Consider the following 24720-nt stretch of genomic DNA (forward strand, 5'->3'; position numbering starts at 1 on the left):
TACGTAACTTACTTTTTATTGAAAGTATCTTGCATTCCTGATGGATGCTTTCTAGGTTTTGCCAGACATTTTAACGTTAAAGGTTAAATTATTTTTTACATGCAAGTAGTGTGAAGCTTCTCCCACACGGGATCACTGACTATAAAAAGATGACATACCACATTGGGTTGTCTTTTTTAATCGAAAAGCTAACAGACTGGCTAATTATAGCCCCCCAAACCACAAACTGAGTAGTAACTGAGTCTCTAGCCAACATATTCAAAGCTGAGGATTAAAAATGCAAAAACAAGTCCTTAGATCCAATTAAGGGAACCCTGCTACATACAGGCTACTCAATACCAGTGGTACTCTTCGACTCCAGGAAGCTGGCAAGACATCCTAATTACCCCATTCAAAACATTTACCTCAAGTAGCCTTTTTCCAGTTTCCAACTCATGAACAAAGATAATACGTTATTAATTCTATTTCAGAAAACTTTTTTCAACTTGTTTTATTTACAATGCCAACGTTTAAAAGGTCATTAAACTAAAGTTAACTAGACGATAAACCAGGCAGAAATTGCTTTACAAAGAGAGGGAAAGCCCAAAATGCCACCTCCTACAGAGAACCCACAGTTCAGGTTTATTTAGAGCAAAGAAAAAAGAAACACTTGATCATCTAGAAGAAACTCAGTCATAAGTTTGGAATCTGTACTCAAACTACACATGCAAGGAGGACAATATTCTGCTTAAACAACTGATTTGCTGCTGCCATTTGTCTACTGTTTGTCTAATATTAACAATTATAAACAGAGCAGTGCAACTAGTATTTGGAACAATCCTTACAGTGTTACAGTGTCAGGCATAACATTTCACTTCTCTTCACACCACTGGTTCTCTTTGCGTACCTAGAAGAGACAGATATAAGGAAGTACCTTAAGCAGTCTTTCTTAAGACTACTACCTAAAGATTAACGGCTTGTGAGGAGGGTCACAAAGGGACAGACGGAAATCTAGAAAAATACCCGGTTACGAGTAAACTTCCTTACCCTTCTTCGCCTCCCTAGGTTTTTTTCCTGCCCTGCTGAAATTATCAAAAGAGCAAAGGCAATGGGCAATTAAAGTTTCAATCACCAGAACTGACAGCAAATTCAAATACTTCATTCACATTATTTCAGTTTGTAGCTGTGTCAACATTGTGATCTTTCATTTCTTCCACCGTTCACTAAGTTCAAGTATTCTGCCAGAACACGCACAGGGGTTGCTTTTCTGAAGTCAGATATTTATGGCTTACGTCTAAGGTCCCAGGTGCCCGAACCAGTAACTGAAGGAGTAAATATCCGAGAGTACCTATGGTTGAAAACTAATTGCTCTTATGCTTACACAAGAGCGGTAGCATGCAAGTGTTTAGACTCACAGACCAGTTTTTCAACTGAGTATTTTTATGGCACAAGAAGTACCTATTATCATCCTCCAAGTCAAGTCTCCTTGATAGAGACACATCTTCTCCAGGCATGTTTTGAGTTTTACTTTTTTAAAAAGCATGTAATCAGGAACAAGCTGTGAGCAACCTACCTGGGCTTCCTCTTCTTCAGTAAAGTCATTTTTGATATTGAAGGTCTTGCGAATCTCCTCAGGAGTTTTCCCCTTGATCATATTGGCGACAGTCTTGCATGTAACATCAAGTAAACCTTTGATATCTAAGTAGTTTGCAGCCTGGAAAGTGATTGTTTTCATTAAAGTATATGTGATGTTTTAAACTAAATCCAAAGTTAGTGACTGTAAATCCATACCTAATTAAGCTAAAAATGCTAGTTAATTTTGTGAAATTAAAGGGAAAAGCAGATTCCTTTATGAAATATTTTCATACATCCCCTTCACTACACCTTCTGTATTATGGAGTCCTGCTGCTGCCTCAAGCAAACCACACCACCTCAAATGCTAAAGAACGGCCACTACTTCACGGTTTGTGTGTGTGTGCTCATGGGCACATAAGCACCACACGGCAAATCTTAACAAAAATATTTAAAGAGGCAGAAGCAGTAACCGTGTTGCATTTTACTGATCTCAAAGAATGAGCTTTTGGATTCTTTGGTTTTCTCTACTGTTTTCTGTTATAGAGATTTCTGCTCTTACCTTTAACATTTCCTTTCTTTGGGTTTAATTTCATCTTTGACTAGTTTACGGTAAAAGCTTAGATCACTGATTTGAGTCTCCTCTTCTTTTCCAATATAGGTGCATTAGTGCTACCAACTTCCCTCTGATTCCTGCCTCAGCTACATCTCACTCATTCTCATATGTTGGGTTTTATTTCCATTCAGATCAAAATACTTTCTGGCATAAAATTTCTAATTCTCTTTCCAATTTTTCTTTTACTTTCTTCTTTGACTCATGGGTTACTGAGAAGTTACTTAAGTTTTTCCAGATAGCTTTCGCTGACTTCTAATTTAATTTCACCGTGATCAGAAAACACACAGTGTGTGTGCCTTGAATCCTTTCAAATTTGAGACTTTTTTACCTTGAACATGGTGACCAACTAATAGTACACACTTGAAAATGTATTCTGCTGTCATGAGATTTAACGGTCTATAAATGTCTATCAGAACAAGTTTGTCAATAGTGTTATTATTCAAATCTTCTACATCCTTACTCATTCTACTTGTTTTATCAGTTAAGGAGAGACAGCAGACAGTGGATTTGTCTATTTATCCTTTGAGTTCTATTAGTTTTTTTCCCACTTTTTGGAAATTCTTTTAGACAAACATTCAGGACTGTAATGTCCTCTTAATAATGGACTGATCCCTTTATCATTATGCAATGACCCTCTTTAATCCTGGTGATATTCTTTGCTCTGAAATCTACTTTAAAATAGTCACCGTAGGGGCGCCTGGGTGGCTCAGTCATTAAGTGTCTGTCTGCTTTTAGCTCAGGGCGTGATCCCGGCGTTCTGGGATCAAGCCCCACATCAGGCTCCTCCGCTAGGAGCCTGCTTCTCCCTCTCCCACTCCCCCTGCTTGTGTTCCCTCTCTCGCTGACTGTCTCTATCTCTGTCATATGAATAAAATCTTTAAAAAAAATAAAAAAATAAAATAGTCATTGCAGTTTTCTTTTGATTACTATTAGCATAATTTAATCTTCTTCCACCCTCTAAATCTAAGTGTGTCTTTAAAGTGGGTGCTTTGGAGACAGCATTTTTTTTTAATCCGATGTGACAATCTGTACCCTTTAATTGTTGTACTTAGACCATTTGCATTTAATGTGATTGTTAATATGTGGATTTAAATATACCATTGCATTTGAGTTTAGAGAGAATTAAAATTCAGTAACAGTGAATTTAACAAACTTTTTTACAGGTGCTAAAGGCTCTGAACTAGAGATATCTTTAAAAAATGCATTAAAACATACCAGAATAAGTTCAAAAAGTGTTCCTTGGTCAACTTTCAGGAATTCTTGGTCCCAAACAGGGATATCATCTGTCCGCTTTTCTTTGTTCTCATCATCCTCAGGAGGAGGGGGGTCATCCTTGTGGTGGGTGCACCACTGAATGACCTGTAATAAAGAAAGTACATTCCTTTGTGGCATTACAGCACAAGGTACTCATTCTACTACTGGGGCAAGATTATTCCTACACTGGGCTAAGGACTAGCTAGAAGGTGACTTAAGTAAACAAATTATTGGCCGAGCTTGAAAAGCAAAACTGAAGCTTGAGGAATCTTCACAACCCTAGAGGTTAGAAGATCTTAGAGAACAGCAAACCATGCAGATAGATTACTATTTTGACCACATTAAAAACCTCCTGCACAGAAAAGATACATGAAGTCAGACAGGATACTGAGTGGAAAATCTGTGCACCATGAACAAAAAGCAATGGGTTACCCTCTAGAATATAAATCTTAAAAATCACTGCAAAGTGGGGTGCCAGGCTGGCTCAGTCAGTAAAGCATGTGACTCTCGATCTCAGGATTGTGAGTTTGAGCCCCATGCTGGGCGCAGAGCTTACTTTAAAAAGAAAAAAAAAAAATCACTACAAAGAAACGTGCTACAGGGACACCTGGGTGGCTCAGTAGTTAAGCGGCTGCCTTCAGCTCAAGTCATGATCTTGGGGTCCTGGGGTTGAGTCCCGCATCGGGCTCCCCGCTGAGGGGGGAGTCTGTCCCTCCCTGCATTTCTGCTTGCTCTTTCAAATACATAAATAAAATCTTAAAAAAGAGGGGTGCCTGCGTGGCTCAGTCGGTTAAGCATCTGCCTTCGGCTCAGGTCATGATCCCAGGGTTCTGGGATCAAGCCCCGCATTGGGCTCCCTGCTCAGTGGGAAGCCTGCTTCTCTCTCTCCCAGTCCCCCTGCTTGTGTTCCCTCTCTCGCTGCCTCTCTCTCTCTCTGTCAAATAAATAAATAAAGTCTTTAAAAAAAAAAAAAAAGGAAAGAAAAAAAGAAACAGGCTACAGATATGAACAGACTATTCACAAAGGAAATCTGAATATTCAAAGAGGAGAAAATGTTCAGTCTCATTAAATACAAAAATCAACACTCCAGTCAGGTCCTATGTTAGAATGAACCCCCCCCCCGCCAAATCAAGATTTTGATACTCATCACTGGCAACATCGTGAGGATAACATGAACTCTTATACTGGAGAGTGTGAACCGGTATAAACCCTTTGAAAAGTAATTTAGCAACTACCTAGTGACAATGAGGATGTGCATACATTATCACCAAGCAATTCTAAATACCATGAGACTACTGAGTGTAAGAACAAAGTAAGAAAAGCTGAAATATTCCCTTCGTAGGGGAATAAACATATATCAAGTTTCAGGAAGCAGGTTAGACCACATGTACCATCATAAAGACCAAAATCAACACTGCAAGTGTTACAAGTTATAGAATCTAAGTGGTAGGTAAATGTAGTACCACTTTTCTGTGTGATTAAATTTTGTTCATAGTATATAATGCTGGTGAAATAAAAAATGCTGGAAAAAATGGCAGAGCTGAGAAATGATACTGTCAGGAGATAAAAAAAAAAAAAAAAAAAAGGAAAGAACTATTTCTAGAAGGAAAAGCCAAGCTAGTTTTCATGAAATAAACAATATCTTTTTAAGAAGTATTCCAGTTGTGTAAGAAAAAAACAGCAATTAGCATTTGTTTATGTAGGCATTAAAAGAAAAAACCTCTTAAAAGAGTAAGAAAATAATGTTGATTATTATTACTTGAGGAGTTTCAGGTCAGAGAGAGACAAGGATGGGAGAGTTTACTGTGTACTTTTACAGTGTTTGGACCATGCCATTGTTCAGTGCATGTTTAAATATGCCTAAGACTTGGAATGCAAATAGATTTAAAAAACCTTACTCTCAGAAGTGGCCCTGTGTCACCCAGCCCACAACTCTGAGCTTCTGTACTAACTCCTTGCTTGTTCACTATGCTCTAGTCACCACACCTGCCTCCCCACCTTTCCTCATAATGTAGAGCATGCTCTTGTTTTAGGGTCACTGCACTTGATCCCAGTGCCCACAATTCTCTTCCCCCACATATTCATGTCTTTGTTTAAAGATCAACTTCTCAGTACGGCATTTCCTGACCACTCTTATTTTAAAAATAGCTAACTCTCCACCAATCAACCCACTTATACTCCATAGCTTTCTCATCTGACATATTTCTCACATTATATGTTTCCCCCACACATTTAGAATGTTAATTCCCTAAGGGCAGAGATTGGTTCACTGCAGAGACTGTCTCTGCTTCACTGCTATACCTCTAGCACCTAAAAAATATCTGGCATCTGAACAAGTGCAAAGTCCTTTTATTTTATTTTTTTTAAGATTTTATTTATTTATTTGACAGAGAGACAGCCAGCGAGAGAGGGAACACAAGCAGGGGGAGTGGGAGAGAAAGAAGCAGGCTCCCAGCGGAGGAGCCTGATGTGGGGCTCAATCCCAGAACGCCGGGATCACGCCCTGAGCAGAAGGCAGACGCCTAACGACTGCGCCACCCAGGCGCCCCTGCAAAGTCCTTTTAAATACACTTTACATTAGTATAAAATATAATGTTAATTGCAAGACAATACCCAGAAGATCAAACTAGATAAAATATAAACCTTCAAAACCATAAAATACTATAAACTGACATAAGACAATGCAAAGTGATAGAAGGGCTATATAAACTCCTATAAAATGCCCACTAGACTACAAAATGGATGAATCTTGAAAACATTACGCAGCCAGAAACAGAAAGACAAATATTATATAATCCCACTTACAGGAGGTACCCACAACAGTCCAATTCATAGAGACAGAAAACAGAATAGTGGTTACAAGAGGCTGGATGCAGGAGTATTGACTTATTGTTTAAAGGGTACTGAGTTTCAGTTTGCAATGATGAAAAATTTCTGGAGATGGTGAGTCGCGGTGATTGCACAGTGGTGCAAATGTACTTAACGCCACTAAACTGTCCACAGAAAAAAGTTAAAAATGGTAATTTTTATGTTATGTATAACAATTTTTCAAAAGCCCATTAGAAAGACGTGCAAAGAAAAACAAAGCAGAAAATATAAATGGCCAATAAAATATGTAAAAAATGTTCAGGCTTAGAGAATCACTTTTTACCCAGTCTAGGGCAATTAAAAAAACTGGTAATAGCCAATTATGACAAGATATGGAAAAATATGCAGCACAGCTGCATCTCACACCAGGGTCAAGAGAAAGCAGAAGATGAAACTGCATATGGCTAATGACTTTTGAAAACCTCTGAGAAAGGGGCCAAATGGAACCAACCATTCCCATCTCTAAGTCTAGCGAACTTCCTCTGTCTGGTAAAAATGGTGTTGTTTCTCCAAATGAGCATCCAATTAAAAAGCTGCCTCTGTTAAGGAGCCATGTGCCCTGAAACAATAAAATTCTATTCAATGTCAAGAGCCTTTTACGCTTAAACACAAGGTAAGTGATCAACAGTGGGGGTACATTTGTTCCCAAGCTCCCTCTGAGGCATAGCTATTCAGTGGACGAAAAAACTTTTCCTTTTTGCTAAGCACACACTGTTATATTTCAGTAATTTAAATGTGTTAATCAAAAAAGACTACACAACTCGGGGTGACTGGATGGCTCAGTCGGTTTAAGTGTCCGACTCCTGATCTCAGCTCAGGTCTTGATGTCAGAGTGGTGAGTTCAAGCCCCACACTGGGCTCTGCACTGGGCATGGAGCCTACTCACACACAAAAAAAGACTACACAACTCAAATATTCACAGTACCTGGTTAAACAAATACAATAGACATTTAGAGTCATAATCTGTCTATGTAATAGTAGCAGTATAGGAAGACCACCAAGATGCTAAATGACAAAGAAAAGTACGTATTCAAGTACATAGTTTGTTACCTTACCTTTTTTAATATTGCTGCATTAACATTTGGGAGAGGAACTGGGTCATCATCTCCTTCATCATCCATTCCCAAATCTAAGAAAACCAGAAGAGAACTGTTATTTCTTAATCCTATTATAACATTTACACCAACCAGACATCTCGAACAAGTAACTTGCAAGACATTGTCTAAAAGACCATGAAAAGTACTTAAAATAGTTCTCTTACGAGCATTTAAAATTAGCAGTTACTAACAAGAGGTCCATAAACCACCTAAAACTATATAAAGTTGTATGAGTAGACAAATACAGGAATATTACATAAACAGAATCCTTAAGAGGAAGAAAAGTAACTTAATAACAAGGGGGACTGAGATGACTGGAAAGCCATGGGAGGGGAAATCAAAGCCAGACTTTATCCTTACTTTTTATACCAAACTCTAGATGGGCAGCATTTAGAAAAACAGAATAAAAAGTATTTCAAGTAACAGAATCTCAACCTAATAAAATCCGAAGTCCAAAAATGTATACATATACACACAACAAATCATGCAGCCACTGACAAAAATAAGGCAGGCAGCTCCATACATACTGGGTATATGATTTCAGGATTTAAGTTTTTAAGAGTCAGGTAAAAGAAAATGTTATCTGAATAAAAATGGGTATACCCTTAAATATTTATTTTATTTTATTTTTTAAAAAGATCTATTAATTTGACAGAGAGAGAGAAAGAGCACAACACAAGCAGGGAGAGTGGGAGAGGGTGAAGCAGACTCCCGGCTGAGCAGGGAGCTGGACATGGGGCTCGATCCCAGGACTCCGGAATCATGACCTGAGGTGAAGGCTGACGCTTAACCAACTGAGCCACCCAGGTGACCCTACACTTAAATACTTAGATTGAAAATATCTCCAGAAGGATACATAAGGAATTGTTAACAATATTTTTTTTAAAAGATTTTATTTATTTATTCGACAGAGATAGAGACAGCCAGCAAGAGAGGGAACGCAAGCAGGGGGAGTGGGAGAGGAAGAAGCAGGCTCACAGCAGAGGAGCCTGATGTGGGGCTCGATCCCATAACGCCGGGATCACGCCCTGAGCCAAAGGCAGACGCTTAACCGCTGTGCCACCCAGGCGCCCCAGGAATTGTTAACAATATTATGTGTAGGGAAGTTAACAACAACATGGGCTGAGGGACTCAATTTCAGTGTATACCTGTTATTCAATACATACATATTACCTATAATTTTAAATCTACAGGTTGTCCTGGTAAAAAGCCTAATTTTCAAATTCTCAAAGTGACCGTTTAAGTCCAAAGAAAAAACTTAAAATTAAAATCCCTGTTACTTAAAGATTCTAAATAAGAGTATTTTTCATGCCAAATGGGTCTGTCCTTCAGTTTCTACAGGACTTAAAAAAGAGCTGCCGAAAGTTAATAGTTAGCAAGTACCAATATTAGAGGCCAAAAGTTACTTCAGCTCTATATTGGTTATAGCTGAGTATCAGTTATGCTGACATGGCCAGTGTTAAGTCAAACCATTTGAGTTCCTGATACGTAACAGGTGTCCTAGGGTAGTGGAGAGTCAGCAATGAATACCGGAGGATAGAAAAGAATTGCTGGAATTTTAGATAGAACTGCTCAACATGTCTCACTGACAAGATGACATTGTAGTAAAATCCTAAAGGAGAAAGAACACCTAAGCAGTGGAAATGACGAATGCAAAGGCCTTCTGACAGGACAGTCTGGCATGTTCTAATAACACTAAAGCAATCTAGTGTTACTTGAGCATGGTTAGCAAGGATGAAAGGAAGTAGATGAGATCAGTGACAGGGGACCTGACGGTAATAGAGTTCAAACATTTTTGGCTACTGTATTGTGAAGAGATGGTAAAGAGCAGCAGAGAAAAGAAGGAAATCAACTATCAGGCTGGCAATAATCCAAGCACAAGATGGTAGCTTATCCAGGTTTATAGCTATGGAAGACGAAATGATCCAATTCTGGATGCATTTTGATGGTAGAGGCAAAAAGATTTGCCAAAAGATGGCAAGTACAATGTGAGTCAGGGAAGACTAAGGTTTATGACATGAGGAACTGGATGGATGAAACTGCCATTGGAGTTGCCATTAACTGATATGGGGAAGGCTGTCAGAGAACTGTTATTTTGAAGAGCTGGGAATTAAGAGCTCTAGTTTCCTAAAATCCTATTAGGTATGCAAGGGTACACCAAGCAGTTACATATGCCAAGTCTAAAAATCAAAAGAGATCAGAATTGTGGATAGTTTGGGGGAACTGGTGTATAGATGGCTTATAACACTCTCAGACTAGGTGAGATGACCAAGGGAATGAAGGAGTATAAATATGAGGAAGAGGTCCAATGATTAAGCCAGCCCTCGGGAACTACAAGCATTAAAGATGAGAAGACAAAAAGCTGTGGGTCAAGTAAGTAATAAGTAAAGTATCCTGGAAGTGGAAGGTAGAAGGGAATGAACAAATGGTGTCAACTCGTCTAGATGAAAAATCGAACAGAAAACAATGCACCTGACAACATGGAGGTCACTGAGCTTAAGCAGTTTCACTGGAGTGGTCAATATTAGAGTAGATTCAAAAAGTATCTTATTTTCCTGTAGAGATGAATCACTCATTTCCCCTCCTCCTTTCTACCAATGTTGTTCCCTGATCCCATCTCAACCTAGAGTAAAAACTATAAAACGGACTGTATCAATTTGGACTAAGCCACTTTTGCTTTTCCTGTACTAGTATGAAGTATTCTTAATCAGAGGGGAGAAAAAGAAGTTATGCTATATAAAATACTTGTGTCTGGGGAATAGTACAGGAAACATAATACAGAAGACCAACTGGTTTAGATCCAAACATTATTTGGAAGAAGACTCAAGTCGTATTAAAAATAAGGGCCTCACTTCTCTAGCATTTAAACTAAGAATGTACAATGTCTCTTCTACTTCTAGACTGAATGCACTGGTATCAACAGTCATTCCTTTAAGCTATTTAGTTTCAAGGATTTCTGAAAGACAACTGTATCCTGATACCACATCCTGGACCTGAACAAATCAGTCAACCTACATGTACACATGCCAAGATTTTCACTTCTGATTATCCTGTGATTAGGTTTTATTTTTGTTTTCTAAGTCACAAAAAAACCATAATCCGAGTTACTGCAGATGCAAAACAAGAAAAGCAGTAAGTTGCCAAACTCAACAGACTCCAATCCTGAACAGGCTAGAATTCTATATAAACCATTGGTACTTAAAGCCATTCACCTTTGATGCCCAAAGGCTACGGAAGAAAAGAATCATTTAACTGTTGCTATCACTCCACTTGCTTCAGTGATCAAAGGAGTCATGGAAAACCTTCAAGGAGCCCTATGTTCTTACACTGGCAAATGCTTCTTTGACCAGCACAGGACAGATTAGTATGCCAGACACCAACTACAATGAAATAAAGAACACTTTCACTGCCAAAGCAAGTATTCAAAAGCAGTAATTTGTTATCAGTTTCTACATCTTTTAGATAAAGCCTTACTCTCCTGCCTTTAGGGACACTTGGACTGCTTTCACACTCTTTATTAGTGACCATACCATAGTTCTTCATTCAACAGGTACTTGATGAACAGTGACTGTGGGATGTCCAAGGGGTTTACAACTTAATAGAAGTGATCTATTTATTTAAGTTACCAGGATACAGGACTGTAAGTGCCACATGATTGGTATTAATTACCAAAAAAGAGTTACAAGTTCAGCTTTTATCAGCAAACAGAAGTCACCAGCTTAGAAAATAGAAGACACACCCTCTGCAATTTAGCTTTTGCCTCTGCCACACCTAATAAATGCAGTTAAGAAATCCTCTTACTATGAAATTCCAAATGACCAGGGTGCAGTATATGAATGTGATAATCATTCTGGTCACCTCAAAATGCCTCCTTCTTCCCCCTGGCTTCCACAAATCTTACTTCACTGATTTTCCACTTCTGACTTCTACTCGCATACCACCACCTGCCTCCTGTTCCAATATACCTGACTGCCAACCTCATTTACTCCCATAGATACATACTCCTTTAATCCACCACACAAAGTCTATGTATCTCCAGCAGTCCATAGCTCAGAGGCCAAGATCCACATACTCAACTGCCTAGTAGATTGTTACAAAAATCTTCCGGGGCGGGGGGGTGGGGTGGGAATCAAACATACCTAACATGGTCACCTTGAAGTCGTTTTCTTTCCATTTCTCTCAAACCCATTCTTCAGTTCTACCAATTACAGTATCACAATCTCATTCCATACCAATAAATCCCAACTAAAAACCTCACTCTACTTTTCTCTAACACATCTTGCCTACTTTACCTCAGAATAATCTCCCAAAACATTCTAATTCTACTAGATTTGAAATTATCACCTATTACTACCCACTGCAGTCTCTCCATAATCTTGAAAAATAACATCAGCCAAGACGTTTCCCCAGCACCACTTGGCACACTATACTAACACACTAATTATACCATGTGACAGTCTATCTTGTTTGGTGTCTTTCTCCCTTCCTAGTTGTTTTGTTTTTTTTTTTAAAGATTTTTATTTATTTGACAGAGAGACAACACAGGCTGGGGAGGTGGGAAAGGAAGAAGCAGGCTCCCAGCGGAGGAGCCTGACGTGGGGCTTGATCCCAGGACTCCGGGATCACGCCCTGAGCAGAAGGCAGACGCTTAACGACCGAGACACCGAGGCGCCCCTCTCCCTTCCTAGTTTATAAATTCTTCAACAGCAACGACTATTTTTCATTTACCTTCCTTTCACTCCCATAGCTGGTACTTGGCACATAACTTTTCACTTAAGCTACATAAAAATCTTTGATATCTGAATACTAAAGAACAGTCTTATTGCTGTTAATTTTTTCCACCAATGCTAGAAATTGATTTGTAATGTCTCCATATACTATTAACGTCCACTAAGATTAATAGTTAATATTAAGATTGATCTTAACTAAAGTTTCAAAATGTTTCAGGACCGGTTTTCTAAACTTACTTCTTCAATGTGCTGTGTATATGCTTTGCAGCAGTTTCAGAGGAATGACAAAATGGACAAAATGGAAAACTTGTTTAAAAAAAAAAAAAAAGACATCTCAGTTTACCATCTACTCAGCTTACTTCTGTGTTGAAACAAAGTACTGTATTTAGATACCATATAGGAAGGTATCTCTTTTTCTGAGCCTTTTATTTTTCTTATTAGAAACTGTGAATCCAAATTCACTTCAAACAGAATTGGGCCTTTGTCTGATGCTTAGAATTCCCTTCAATATTAGATTATGGTCTTATCTACATGAAAAAAAATCCATTAATTTGGACAGTGCAGAAAGGATGTCCTGTATCAGAAAGATGCAGTTAATTCTTTAATTTAAAAAATGTAAACTCGATCCCTTCATACTCTTGAGCATTTAGTGACAAATTGTGACTTGTATAAATTCAATGTTCACAGATTATCTCCAACTAAATATTACTTCCTGCTTCCCCTGACCCAGGTTAATAAACCTATATTTAATAAACTAATAAACTTACCTTCCAACATGGTCTTGATAGTCACAGACTGTTTGGCAATTTCCACATCAACTTCAAATATCTCTCCATCGGAACTCTGCAACTTAATTGAAGGCATCTAAAAAAAGGTATTATATTGAATTTGAAATTTAAGAGAGATTAGTTTTATACATTTCATCAACTACAGTCTGTTCTTAGAAGACCTCTAACTTATTACCTATAAAACCCTAAGGCTGTGTAGTATCTATATAACCCTGTAAAACACTGTCATTCACAGGCTAGTACAGAAATGTTGCTATCAATTTTTCCAAAGTATAACTCCGAGGAACACAAGTTCTTAAGGCTTGCCCTACTGAACTTATTACTGGTATAAATTTAAGAGTTACATTCCATATTTTTAATGCAAAATATATTTAAAATAAACTTATTTGTTTAGTCTGTGCCGGCATTTCATTTTTTTTTTTTAAGATTTATTTATTTTAAAGAGTGGGAGAGACCACACGTGCGTGTGCACATACGCACGTGGGGGAGGGGCAGAGGTAGAAGAATCTTAAGCAGACTTTGCTGAGCATGGAGCCCCATGTGGGGCTCCATCCCACCACCTTGAGATCATGACTGGAGCCAAAACCAAGAGTCAGAGGCTTAACCGACTGCGTGACCCATGTGCCCCTTTGCCTACCTTTCTGCTTTCAGTGAATACTGACTACTCTCATCTGAATAGTTAGCTGCCACAATAAACCTCCTGCAAAGCAGAGGGTAGTCAGTCCAAAATAAACAAAACTACCAAGTAAGATACAAATTTTCCAATAGTGAGACTTACCAGCGATCATTTTTGGATCAGTTATGATCCAGAGTGTATGAGAATATTCTTATATTTCCATCAAGGTAAAATATACAAGATAATAATATCTTTAAGGATGAACAAATGTCGATCTTATCTGCTAAACCAAATAAGGCACTTAAATTTAACAGTCCTTTTTATCTTTCATTACTGACTGCCCAGGTGTCCAAGTTTGAGTTCTTCTGCTAAAATCCTCATAGAAATAACCTGTTACTTGCTTCGAAAATGTATTTGTTAACTCATTAATTCTGAGTCATTGGGAAAAAGATACCTCTTAGATAAAAATTAGTTAGGCAATTAACTACAAAGGACTTGAGTTCTAGCAAAAACCAAAGAACACTTCTTTAAAATTAAGAGTTCTAAGCCATCAATTTATCTTCAGATTCTTGAGGGAAGGAGTAAGGGAATCAATGTCTGTTTCTAATGATTACTTCATGATCCATTCAAATATAAATTTTAAAGGCCCATGCTTCTCAGGTATTCATTCATAATCCTGCAACGTCACTATTAACTCGAGAGTGTAGAATTTGGCATTTAAAACATTCACTGCACCTATTTTAGGATCAAAGACTCCATTAAATCAGTTAAAATATTCATTCGGCTTTTCTTAGACAATTATCTCCATTCCCCAAATACGCTGTTAGACAAAGGATGCAAAAAGGTAAAGCTATGTTTTTAAAATCAGCCACTGAAATATCCTGCTCTCACGCATCCATGGTTGGAGAGATTCCGATTTTTTTCAGTTCACAAATATGTCTGTTCCTCCATGTTGCTTAGTGCTTGCCAATAATGCAGTTGTCCTATTCAATGGAGAAGGGCCCAGAGCAGAGGACCTTCCCTGTGACAAGGCAATAACAAAAGGTATCCCCTCCCCAAAGAAATATTTCAATGTGATCTCAATTTTTAATTACAAAACATTCTATGTTCTTTTTATATCCCATGGTACTGGAACGAACACTACAGAAAAACAAGTCTGGCAATACAGCTGAAAAAATTACTTTTAAGCAGGAAGACCATTTCCTATTTCTTTCAAATAACTCTTGGTAAATAACCAGATCTGCTTAGTCATAGTCAAATTCCTGTATTAGGTTACTCTTAAGAGAGTTGAGATCTTATTAAATAAGTAGGCAGGCAATGGGTTAATCTGTAATCAAATACACCTTGTGACCCCAAACTTAATACTCAAAGAGAAGTTTTTTTTAATGTCATAGAGCTAGAATTCAGTGCAAAACTGTAATGATGATAATGGACGAGATTCTGACTTGACATGCTTTCAAGACAATTCCCTAAGTTCCTTATCTTGAAAACCAATCACCCTCCATGACTGGCATGAAGTAGATTCTATCAACAACGTATAGAAAAACCTGTGCTTTCAGTGACCCAAATTCTGACACCTTTTTGAAAGCAGAATGGACAAGTCTGCATTGCTCTATGACACATTCTATTGTGAGGCTCTGAAGAAAAACTCATGACCCCAAAACCCAAACCTGAGATCCTTATCCAGGTGAACCTCTAATTCCTGTAAAACTTAAAGTGTCTGGCTTTGAAAGAGTTGGGCCCCCCTAAAAGTCACACCACGATGAGAGAACATCTATTTCAACAGTTGTTTCACCAACTCCCAGGTATGGCAAAATAATGGAGAGAAATAATTCTGAAAGAGCAGGCAACCTGCTGGGCAAACATGCGGCCCAAGCACAGTTACCCAGGACCGGTGACTAGTGACGCCAAATAAAAGGAAGAGAGAGGACGCGAGCGAAAAATCCAGCGCTCCCAGACTCCCACCGCCACGCTCCTTCCGGACACCAAAACAACAAACATGCACACACGCCCACACTCACGACAGCCTAGGGACCTCCACTGAAAGCCCGCCGCCACCCCCGCCCTGGGTCCCCGAGGCCGACAGGCTCACGGCCAAGGGAGGCTCCGGGCCGCAGCCTGGGCCTTGCAGCCGAGCTCCGGGCAGGCGGACACTCGCCCTGTGCAAGGAAGGACCAATCCCGGGCCCGGCTCGCACCTTCCCCCGCCCGCCCGCCCGCCCCGGCGCCCACAAGGCGCCGTGAGGACGCGCGGCCAGGAGAGGGGCTCGCCGGCACCTCCCGAGAACAGGGTCGGCGACGAGTTCCACTGGGCCTGACGGAGGCCAGGCCCAGGTGCCTCCCACCTCCGGCAGGCCGAAGCCGCAGCCGCGCGGCCCCCCAGCTCGCCATCCACGAAGCGCCACAGCCCCTTCCCGCTCGATCGGCGGCTACTCACGGTGCTCGGTCTCAGGCCGACTGCGGGCTGGAGGCTGACAAGAACAGAGCGGCCTCGGCGACGACAGAAGAAAGGCGAAGAACAAGGCCACTACGACGGCGCGGCGCGGCGTCGGCCTTTATAAGAGCGGGCGCAGGCGCCGAGGACCCCGGGGCCCGTGGCGTCACAGAGCCGGCGGGGCTGGCCGCCGAGATCGCCTGACGCAGGCGGAGGACGACGGGGTTGACAGGCGGCGGGCGCGGCGGAGCGGGGGCGGGGCTTCGTTCTACCCCCCCTACACCTGCAAGCGCGGCTCTCTGTCCTGAAAGCAGGAACGCGGGACGGGCTGGGATACTCTGCAGCCTGCAAGGGTCCTTCAGGCAGGGGCTGGCCTACGCCGAATTAAAGACCCCAGTCCTGAAAAGCCTAGAAACTGCGGGTGGGCGTGTGGTGCTGAGGGGTTAGTGTTGGGGAAGGGCTGTGGCTCTCCTTTCCTGACGCGGAAAGGGGGCCCGGAGGAAGAATGACACATGGGCAACGGCAGTCACCGCTCTGAGATGCCTCTCGGGGCCTGAGTGGCATCCACTGAGCCCAGGATGCGTTAGCTCACTCTCCACAATAACCCATGAGGGGAAGTGTTCTTGCCCTTTGCAGCTTTATACCTCAGAACAGATTCAGAACAACACAGTGTAGTAGTGAGTGTTCTTCAGCCTTGTTCGCTACCGTTGTTTTCTAAAGAGGGTTCCAGACCACAAGAACCATTGTTGCAGCGAACCCCCAAGTCTGGAAAGGAGGCCTCTCGAGCAGCGAAAATGCATTCACTCAGCAGTCGCGTACTGAGCAAACGTGTGTGAGGCAGTGCTGCGGGATTCGGGGGGAACTAGGCCGCCAAGGTGCAGCCTGCACAGAACTCTTGGATGGGATGCTCCGTGAAGTCGGCTGGGCCCATAGGATGAAGCCAACGCTACAGGAAAGGGGTTTGAGTTTGGCAAAACGCTGCCCGCCAGCCCCACGCCATCCAGTCGGGCTCTGCGGGACTCCACCCTGTTGCTGCTGGGTGAACGCTGCCAGCCCTCCCTGGGAGACTGAGGCGCCTGTCTCACCTAACCGCCAGGCATGTGATGGGATTCCTGACGCCAGGGAGACAAAAGACACTTCCACACAGGGCCCCTTAAGGAAACCAGAGGCCTACAGCTCTTCTGGGATGGGACTGGGCAGGGAGGCCAACCGGCTTCTTGGGTTACCAGGTCTTTGTCTACAAGCTGTGGTATCCAGTGTCTGCCAGGTGCCATAGCTGATGGCAGGGAGATGAAAGGACCTACAGCTCTCATACTTGTTTTCCCACAACACAGCCCTGCCCTCTGCAACTAGACTCAGGTCCCCTAGGCAAGGCCCCCTGCAGCCCCTTTGCTCCCTTGTCGGTGACAGACAGGGTAACACCTTGCAAACTCTTGTTAAACATCCTGAGCAGGAAGGACTGAGCAATGCCGGGTCACACGCCCAGCCTGAGGACCCAGCATGAAGTAGGTGTATTTTTCCAGATATGTCTGGGGACCCCCAATATTAGAATCACCAAGAGATGCTTGTTTTTAAAATGCAGATTTCATTTATTCATATATACTCATATTCATAGATTATATCGGGAAAGATACACAAGAAATTGTTTACCTCATGGGGAAGGGAACTAGGTGACTGGGGTACAGGGTTTGGGGTGATTTGTTCACTTTATACCCTTTTCTACCTTTTGGATTTTGAATATTACATATTCAAAATGTTTTACTTTGGGGTGCCTGGGTGGCTCAGTTGGTCAAGCGTTTGCCTTCAGCTCAGGTCATGATCCCAGGGTCCTGGCATCGAGGCCCGCATCAGACTCCCTGCTTAGTGGGGAGCCTGCTTCTCCCTCTCCCTCTGATGCTCCCCCTGCTTGTGCTCTCTCACTATCTCTGTTAAATGATTAAATAACATCTTTTAAAAAAAGTTTTGCTTCAAAAAATAAGTTGGTATCAAGTCAAGAAAAATGCAGATTCCTGGGTCCACTCTTGATCTAATGAAGCTGATTCCCTGGCAGCAGGTTTTTCTGCCTTTTAAACAAGTTCTCCAAGTGATTCTTAAGCCCAGGATAATTGAGAAACCTCTGTAGTGGGGCCTCAGTGATTAATTACTGCTAAAAAGGGGCCAGGAGTGTCTGCCAAACGTGACGCATTTAGCCCCACACTTTCTGAATCAACCCTCCCGTCCTTCAGACTCTCCTCTCAGGATGAACAAGGCAGGTGCTGGACTGTTGGGTGCAGGCTGGTGACCACTCACCCCCCCCATTTATCCATAATCACCAGCCAGGTCAGGAGGGACCGGCCACCACAGGGTCCCCTTGGTGAGTAAGAGTGCGAGGGAAGGGGGGGTTCCTCTGGCTTCAAAGCTGACCCTCAGGAGGCCAAGGTCTTGTCCTAACTTTGGTCACTCCACAAACCATGTAATCAAAGCTCTTTGTTCTACAGAGGAAGGAAATAAAATCAAAGAGAAGGGACATTTCCACTGTCACACAGCCCCTGTGGAAAAAGGGTGAAGCTCCAGCTCCAGCTATGCTGGTGCCACCAGAGCCCAGATACTGAATTTTAGATACATCCCTCAAATGAATGCCAGGAATACTTTCTGATTTACTACTGTTTCCAGAATACTACTTGCAGGGAAGCTAAAGGGCTCCCATTAAAGTCCAGGTGGGAAAATCTGCTTTTTATGGTGTATTCTTTTCCAAAATTACCTCCCTTTGTATATTGAGTTTCATTGCTGTCAGGTGTTCACAGGAGAAATCCTATGAGGACCAGCTCCCTCAGTGCATCTAAAATGGGACTTTGCTGCCCAGAATTGAGTTCACACTCCCTTTGTCAGGCACCTACCCATGGGACAGACTGAACTCAAGGTGTGTTCCAGCCCATAGGACAGTATGTAAGGTAAGAAGTAATCCAGTTCCTGCGAGATCTCCGACCTTCCTTCTTCCTTTTTCCAAACTCTAATTCTTCCATCTAAAGTTCAGACTACCTTATTACTCCAGAAGAGAGAGGGCTGAATGCAAAGAAAAAAGTCAAAATATTGGATCTTGATTTGCAAAACGAATTCTTAGAATAAATGAACTTTTTAGAGCAAGAAGGTTTTTTGGAGCACTGAAAGCCCGGGAGGCTGAAGGACTCAATCTTAAATTGTATGCCAGCAACAGCAGAGTTAGGAAAAAGAAGGTGTGATGATACCAAAACCAATTTTTCAAAAGGATAGGGGTGGGGGAAAAGTTGCAGCAAAGAGAGCATTGCAGTTAGCTACTGGGGTGGGTCTCTGAGAACTCTCCCCCACCCCTCCCCCATCCTCTCTGCTCAGGGATAGGGAGAACTTAGGAACCCCAGAAAGTTTTGCAGGCTCTGAGAGCAGAGAGAATCTATGCCTTGGTCTGTGAGAAAGGTCTGAAGTCTTCCATGATGAGAAAATATGGGATCAGTTATGTAGAAATAGCAGCTGGGTGTGCCTAGGCAGGTGGGCCTAGAAGTGTCTCAGGCTCATGCCTAATATGTAGGGATCCCAGAGACCCTATAAGTGTGTACTGAAGCCCTAAAACAGCATGGAAGTTGCTCAAAGGGGATAGATGACCAGGAAGGGGCTTGTGTGATGTAATCAAGGGAACTTAGATGAACCTAGGTGAACCTTCACCATCTAAGCCAGAAGCCATGGCACAAATGCAGCTGTCCATGGGCACAGCAAAAACCAAGGATGACAGCTCACAACCAGCCTGGGTGGGGTGTGCTTGCCTACCTGAGCAGTACAGGAAGGTGGATGATGACCAATGACCAGACAACCTCCAACCCTCACCTCCCACTCCATGCCATGACCACATAAGCTCTGCAGGCTGTTGCTCTGACCCTAGACAGAAGAGGGACAGGGACCCTCAACATGATTGAGTGTACCCCTGAAATGCCTGAATGATCATACACTCGACTGACTGTGCCAGGAAGTAAGCACATTGCATTTCTGCTATCAAATGGAATAGATAGAAATTAAGAAAATACAAGACTTATCATTTTGGCATACTCACATTTTCTGACTTTAAAATTACATATGGCCAAGGTACACAAGGATCCCGAAGACCGCTGCTGCCCACTCGCAGCCCACATCCTGTGTCATCGGGGTGGGATAGGTGGCTTCCTCTTTGTAGCCTCAGTCTTCTTATCTGTAGAATGGGGCTTATAGCAGTACCTGCCTCACAGGATTTTTGTGAAAATTAATTATCTTAGTCACCAGGAGGGCCAAACTTACTAGCTTGGCCATACCGAGGATGTGGCAATTGTAAGTCTCCCGTGTAGCTGGTGGGAGTGCAGGTTGGCACAGCAGAAAACTGGCAGTGTCTTCACACACAATGGCTCAGTAATTCCAATTACGGACAAATACTCAACAGGAACACATTCTAATGTCCACCAAAAGGTATGCTTAAGAATGTTCACAGCAAATCCATCAACTGTAAATGAAAAATAATCTCGTATATTCACCCAGTGGAGGAGTAAACAGTAAGGAAAAAGAAACTACTGATCTCAACAACAGCATGGATGAATGTCACAGACATAAGGTTGAACAAAAGAGGCCTGATGCAGGAGTACTTACTGTCTGAGTCCACTGAAATGAAGACTGAAAACAGGCAAAAACTGATTTAGAGAAGATAGCATAATAGTTAAACTTTAGCAGATGAGGGAAGCTTCTGGGATACTAGAAATTCTCTGATCTTGATCCAGGTGATAGTTCCATGAGTGTGTGCATGTATAAAAATTCACTGAACAATAATCGTATCTGTGTACTAGTAATATATCAAGTTTTTTTAAATAGGGGAGGGGCATAAAAGGTGACAGTGTATGTTGCATGCTCAGCATGGTGCCAGTGTCAATTCCGCAAGGAACTTTGAGCCCCTGTAGCCTCTTCTTTCACATGGTTCCCCAGCCCTTCCTCTTCTTTCACATGGAGGAGTAATGCGAGATGTTGGGAAGGAAGGCGGGAGATTGTTGCAAGGCTCCTCTGCCCAGGGAGGACTTACCTGCTCAGGGCCCAAGAGTCCAGCTGAGGTCTTGGACATAGCTGCAGAGAGGGCTGCTCATCAGCTTCCTTGCTTCTATCTCAGCCAGCCAGCGCAGGGCCTCCCCTGATGGGCTATGGACCCGTCCCAGGGAGCTGCTATGGAAGCTCTAGGCAGAAGTGGCATCCACACCTAAATGGAAGAAGGAAAAACTTCCTGACCCATATCTGTGCCCAACACCATCAGAGACCCGTGGGTGCAGGCTGCATTGAAGGGTTATCAACCCGGAGTGGGCTTGCCCATGAAGCTGCGATGGCTTATGTATGTAACCTGTCCCAGGCCACGCAGCAGGGGAGTGGGGAGGTGGGACTGAACCTAGGTCTGGCTGACTCACCACAGATGAGTCAAAGCTTCCCAGAAGAGCATGGGCTACCCTCTGTTCCAGATCCCCCCAGAGGGAAAGTCCATGGGGATACATGGGTACCCAGAGTGGCTTCACAGGGCCCAGCAAAGGCAGGGACAGGGAGGGGGTTGCCCTACAGTCTTGTCCTGGCCCGTCCCCAAGCACTGATTGGCTCTGGCCAGCAGATGGTGCCAGAGGGCCATTCACGGAGCCTGCCCATCACTGCAATGCCTCCAGAAGCTGCCCTCTCCCCTCTCCAGGACCAAGAGTCCTGTCCAGATCCCTGGTGTGACCATCAGAGGCTGAATGCCGGTACAGCTTGACTACACACCCGCAGTGTGACCCTGGAAGTAGCCCTCCAGCCCTGTAGGCCACAGCGTCCCTCTGTGAAATCAAGTTCACGCACACAAGTCCTGGCAACAGGGGCGAGGTAGGTTCTGTCAAAAGCAGGGGTGTGTAGGCCATTGAGGACTGTTTTGTAGATGACAAAATCATGACAGGTATGATCTACCATCTCCCACTATATCCTCCCTAGGGGAACCAAAGGACAACAGCACCAGTGTGGCATCTGGAGCCCAGCACACTGGGGCAGAAACCACAAGGGAAGACAATCTGACGGAGAGGCCCATAGCCCAGCCTGCCAGCTGGCTACCCATGGAGCTCCAGGCCAGACCCTGAGATGCAGAACATTCTAGGAGCCAGACTTGGGGAGACATCAAGGAGGGCAAGGCAAGTATAACTTTTTTTATTTTTTATTTTCATTTTTTGAAAGAGAAAGAGAGAAAGAGGAGGGGCAGAGGGGGAGAGAGAATCTTAAGCAGATTCCACACCCAGTACAGAGCCCGACGCAGGGCTTGATCTCACGACCCTGAGATTGTGACCTGGGTTAAAATCAAGAGTCAGGAGCCACCCAGGTCAGCAAGTATGACTTTAACATCTCTTACAAACCAAGGGCTGGTTTGTGAATGCTGAAAGCCTAGTTAGGAAGGCCTGTTTGCCCAGGGGCCACTGAGTGGCAAGGACGTCCTCCGGAGAATCTCTTGAGTACAGGCCCAACCCATGACCCACTCACTGGCCCAGAAAGCTGCCAGTGTGTGCTCTGCCAGTCATCCAGTCAATGAATATTTACCTAGTAAGAGGCAGTGGTAAACAAGACAGAAAAAGAACTTTGGTGGTAAGGGGTCTGTCTTCTAGTGGGTAAGATATGATAAGCACACGCAAATAAGAGAATGTTAAATAGATAAGTATTGTGAGGAAAATAAATGCTGATCCAGAAAGTGAAGTGGGGGCAGGCACGGGCAGCAATACATGTAAGCAGAACCTGCCAAAGGCGGCACCAGCCATGGAAAGAAGTGGGACAGCTATTCGAGGAAAGCAAGTGCAAGGGCTCGGAGTTAAGAATGACCTTGGTATGCTCCAGGAACAGCAAGGCCAGTGTCGTCAGAGCTTCATGCGGGGAGAGTGAAACGCAGTGAATCAGAGGAGCAGGCAAGGACCAGAGCTGTTTGCATTTAGCAACCTCAGGGGATGGAGGGTAAGCAGCAAGAGGCCTGATCTGATCGACAGTTTAGGAAGATCATTCTGTGACTGTGTGGAGAATGTAGTTGGTAGGAAGAAGGGAAGTAGGAAAATCTTTCAGGAGGCTTGACCCAGGGCAGTGGAAGTGGAGAGAAGGAGAAAGACACATGTGGCGGTATAGCTAATGGATTACACGGGGAGGATAACTGCATGAATGGTGGTGTTATTTTCCGAGATAGGGAACACCGGGAGTTTGAGTGGGAGGAGATCAGGAATTCAGCGTGAGCTGCATGTTAGACATTGGAGTCATGTCAGGGAGGCAGTCAGAGATACAGCTCTGGAGCCCAGGGGAGAACACGGGCGAAGAATATAAACTTGGGACTCTTCAGCATATAGATGGGACGAGATGAGATCACATAGGTAGAAGAGAGACAGAGACCTAAGCATTGGTGACACTAACATTTAGCAAAAAAACTTGGGAGGTAGCAGTCAAAAAGACAGGAGGAAAACAAGCCCATTGTCATGGAAAAAAATGATTTCCAGGAAGTTATTTTGGTCAGTTGCCTCCAATACTAAAAACTGGGTTTGTTTTTGTTGTTGTTTTTTTTTTTTTAATTAGGCTTTATGCCCACCGTGGGGTTGAACTCCTGACTTGACATAAAGAGCCACATGCTTGGGGCACTTAAGTGGTTAAGCATCCAACTCCTGGTGGCGGCTCAGGTCGTGATCTCAGGGCTGTGAGATGCAGCCCAGTGTCAGGCTCCATGCTCAGTGTAGATGGAGCCTGCTTAGGCTACTCTCTCTCCCTCTGCAACACCCCCCCTCCCCCGCCGCTGTTTCTCTCTCTAAAATAAATAAATCTTAAAAAAAAAAAAAAGCAGCCATATACTCTACCACCTGAGCCAGCCAGGCGCCCCTAAAAACTGGAATTTTTTAAAAAGATTTTATTTCAGAGAGAAAGAAAGAGAGAGGGAGTCGGGGGGGGGGTAGTAGGGACAGGCAGAGGGAAAGGGAGAAGCAAACTGCCCACTGACAAGGGAGCCCAAAACAGAGCTGCATCCCAGGACCCTGAGATCACGACCTGAGCTGAAGGCAGACACTTAACCGAGCCACCAAGATGCCCCCAAACTGGAATTTAATAGTCAGAAAAATGTCTACTATGCTTGGCAATGTAATATTAACTTTGACAAAGCCGATTATTTCAGTGGAGCAATGGGTCAAGAAGACAATGCAAGAGGAGATAGAGAATAGATAACAGTTCTTCAAAGTTTTGCCAAGAAGAGGCGCATAGAGAAGGCACAGACGCTTACGGGGGCTGTGAGGTCAACAGTGTTTCAGGATTCAGGATTGAAGGTACTGGAGCCATGCTTGTATGCTGTTGGGAATAATCCAATTGAGGTCAACGTTACAGATTCAGCTGCAGAAAGGTTGGTGGAGGTGGTGGCAGGAAGAAGAAAGTATAAATTGGCAAGGTCATCAGAGTCCTGGAGTTTGGGAGAGGAGGTGCTGGCAATTTGAGAAGAGACTATGTGAATCAGTCCTTTTGAAGCCTGAGAAGGGATCTCAGGAAGCAGAGGGGATTGTCTGGCAGTAACTGTGGTCACTTTGACGTTTGTATAAATGAGTCCCTACCAGTACATTTGCGTCCATTTCTCTAGCCATGTCCTGCTGTTCAGGTGCAGGCGTCAGACTCTGGAGAGAAAATCCTAGCCCGGGATACAACAGGTTCCCACCCCACAGCTTCCCTCCTGCTGCCCCTGACCTCCTGCTCTCAGTGGGTAAAAGCAGAAATCTCTGGAGATGTCATCACATGACAGTCAATG

General features: G+C 43.1%; 1 protein-coding gene across 1 annotated transcript; it reads right to left on the reverse strand.

Annotated features, from left to right (window-relative positions):
• On the reverse strand, positions 1–16110 carry SKP1 (S-phase kinase associated protein 1). Its single transcript, XM_002912911.4, has 6 exons — positions 15957–16110; positions 12884–12980; positions 7345–7418; positions 3383–3526; positions 1553–1693; positions 1–886 (listed from the first exon to the last, which is right to left on the reverse strand). Exons 2-6 carry the CDS (start codon positions 12978–12980, stop codon positions 851–853), a joined length of 492 nt encoding a protein of 163 aa, XP_002912957.1. The 5' UTR covers positions 15957–16110; the 3' UTR covers positions 1–850.
• Positions 16111–24720: the final 8610 nt, after the last annotated feature.

Source organism: Ailuropoda melanoleuca, chromosome 3 (assembly GCF_002007445.2).
Source record: "Ailuropoda melanoleuca isolate Jingjing chromosome 3, ASM200744v2, whole genome shotgun sequence".
Lineage (NCBI taxonomy): Eukaryota > Metazoa > Chordata > Mammalia > Carnivora > Ursidae > Ailuropoda > Ailuropoda melanoleuca.

What these genes read in the sequence shown, in the direction of transcription:
- SKP1 (XM_002912911.4), bottom strand. Translation starts at nt 12,980, where the DNA reads ATGCCTTCAATTAAGTTGCAGAGTTCCGATGGAGAGATATTTGAAGTT. An exon ending in CACTTTTTGAACTTATTCTG is followed by an intron (nt 1,694 to 3,382) that starts GTATGTTTTAAT and finishes ATCACTTTCCAG; the next exon opens with GCTGCAAACTACTTAGATAT. An exon ending in CTGAAGAAGAGGAAGCCCAG is followed by an intron (nt 887 to 1,552) that starts GTAGGTTGCTCA and finishes TGTCTCTTCTAG; the next exon opens with GTACGCAAAGAGAACCAGTG.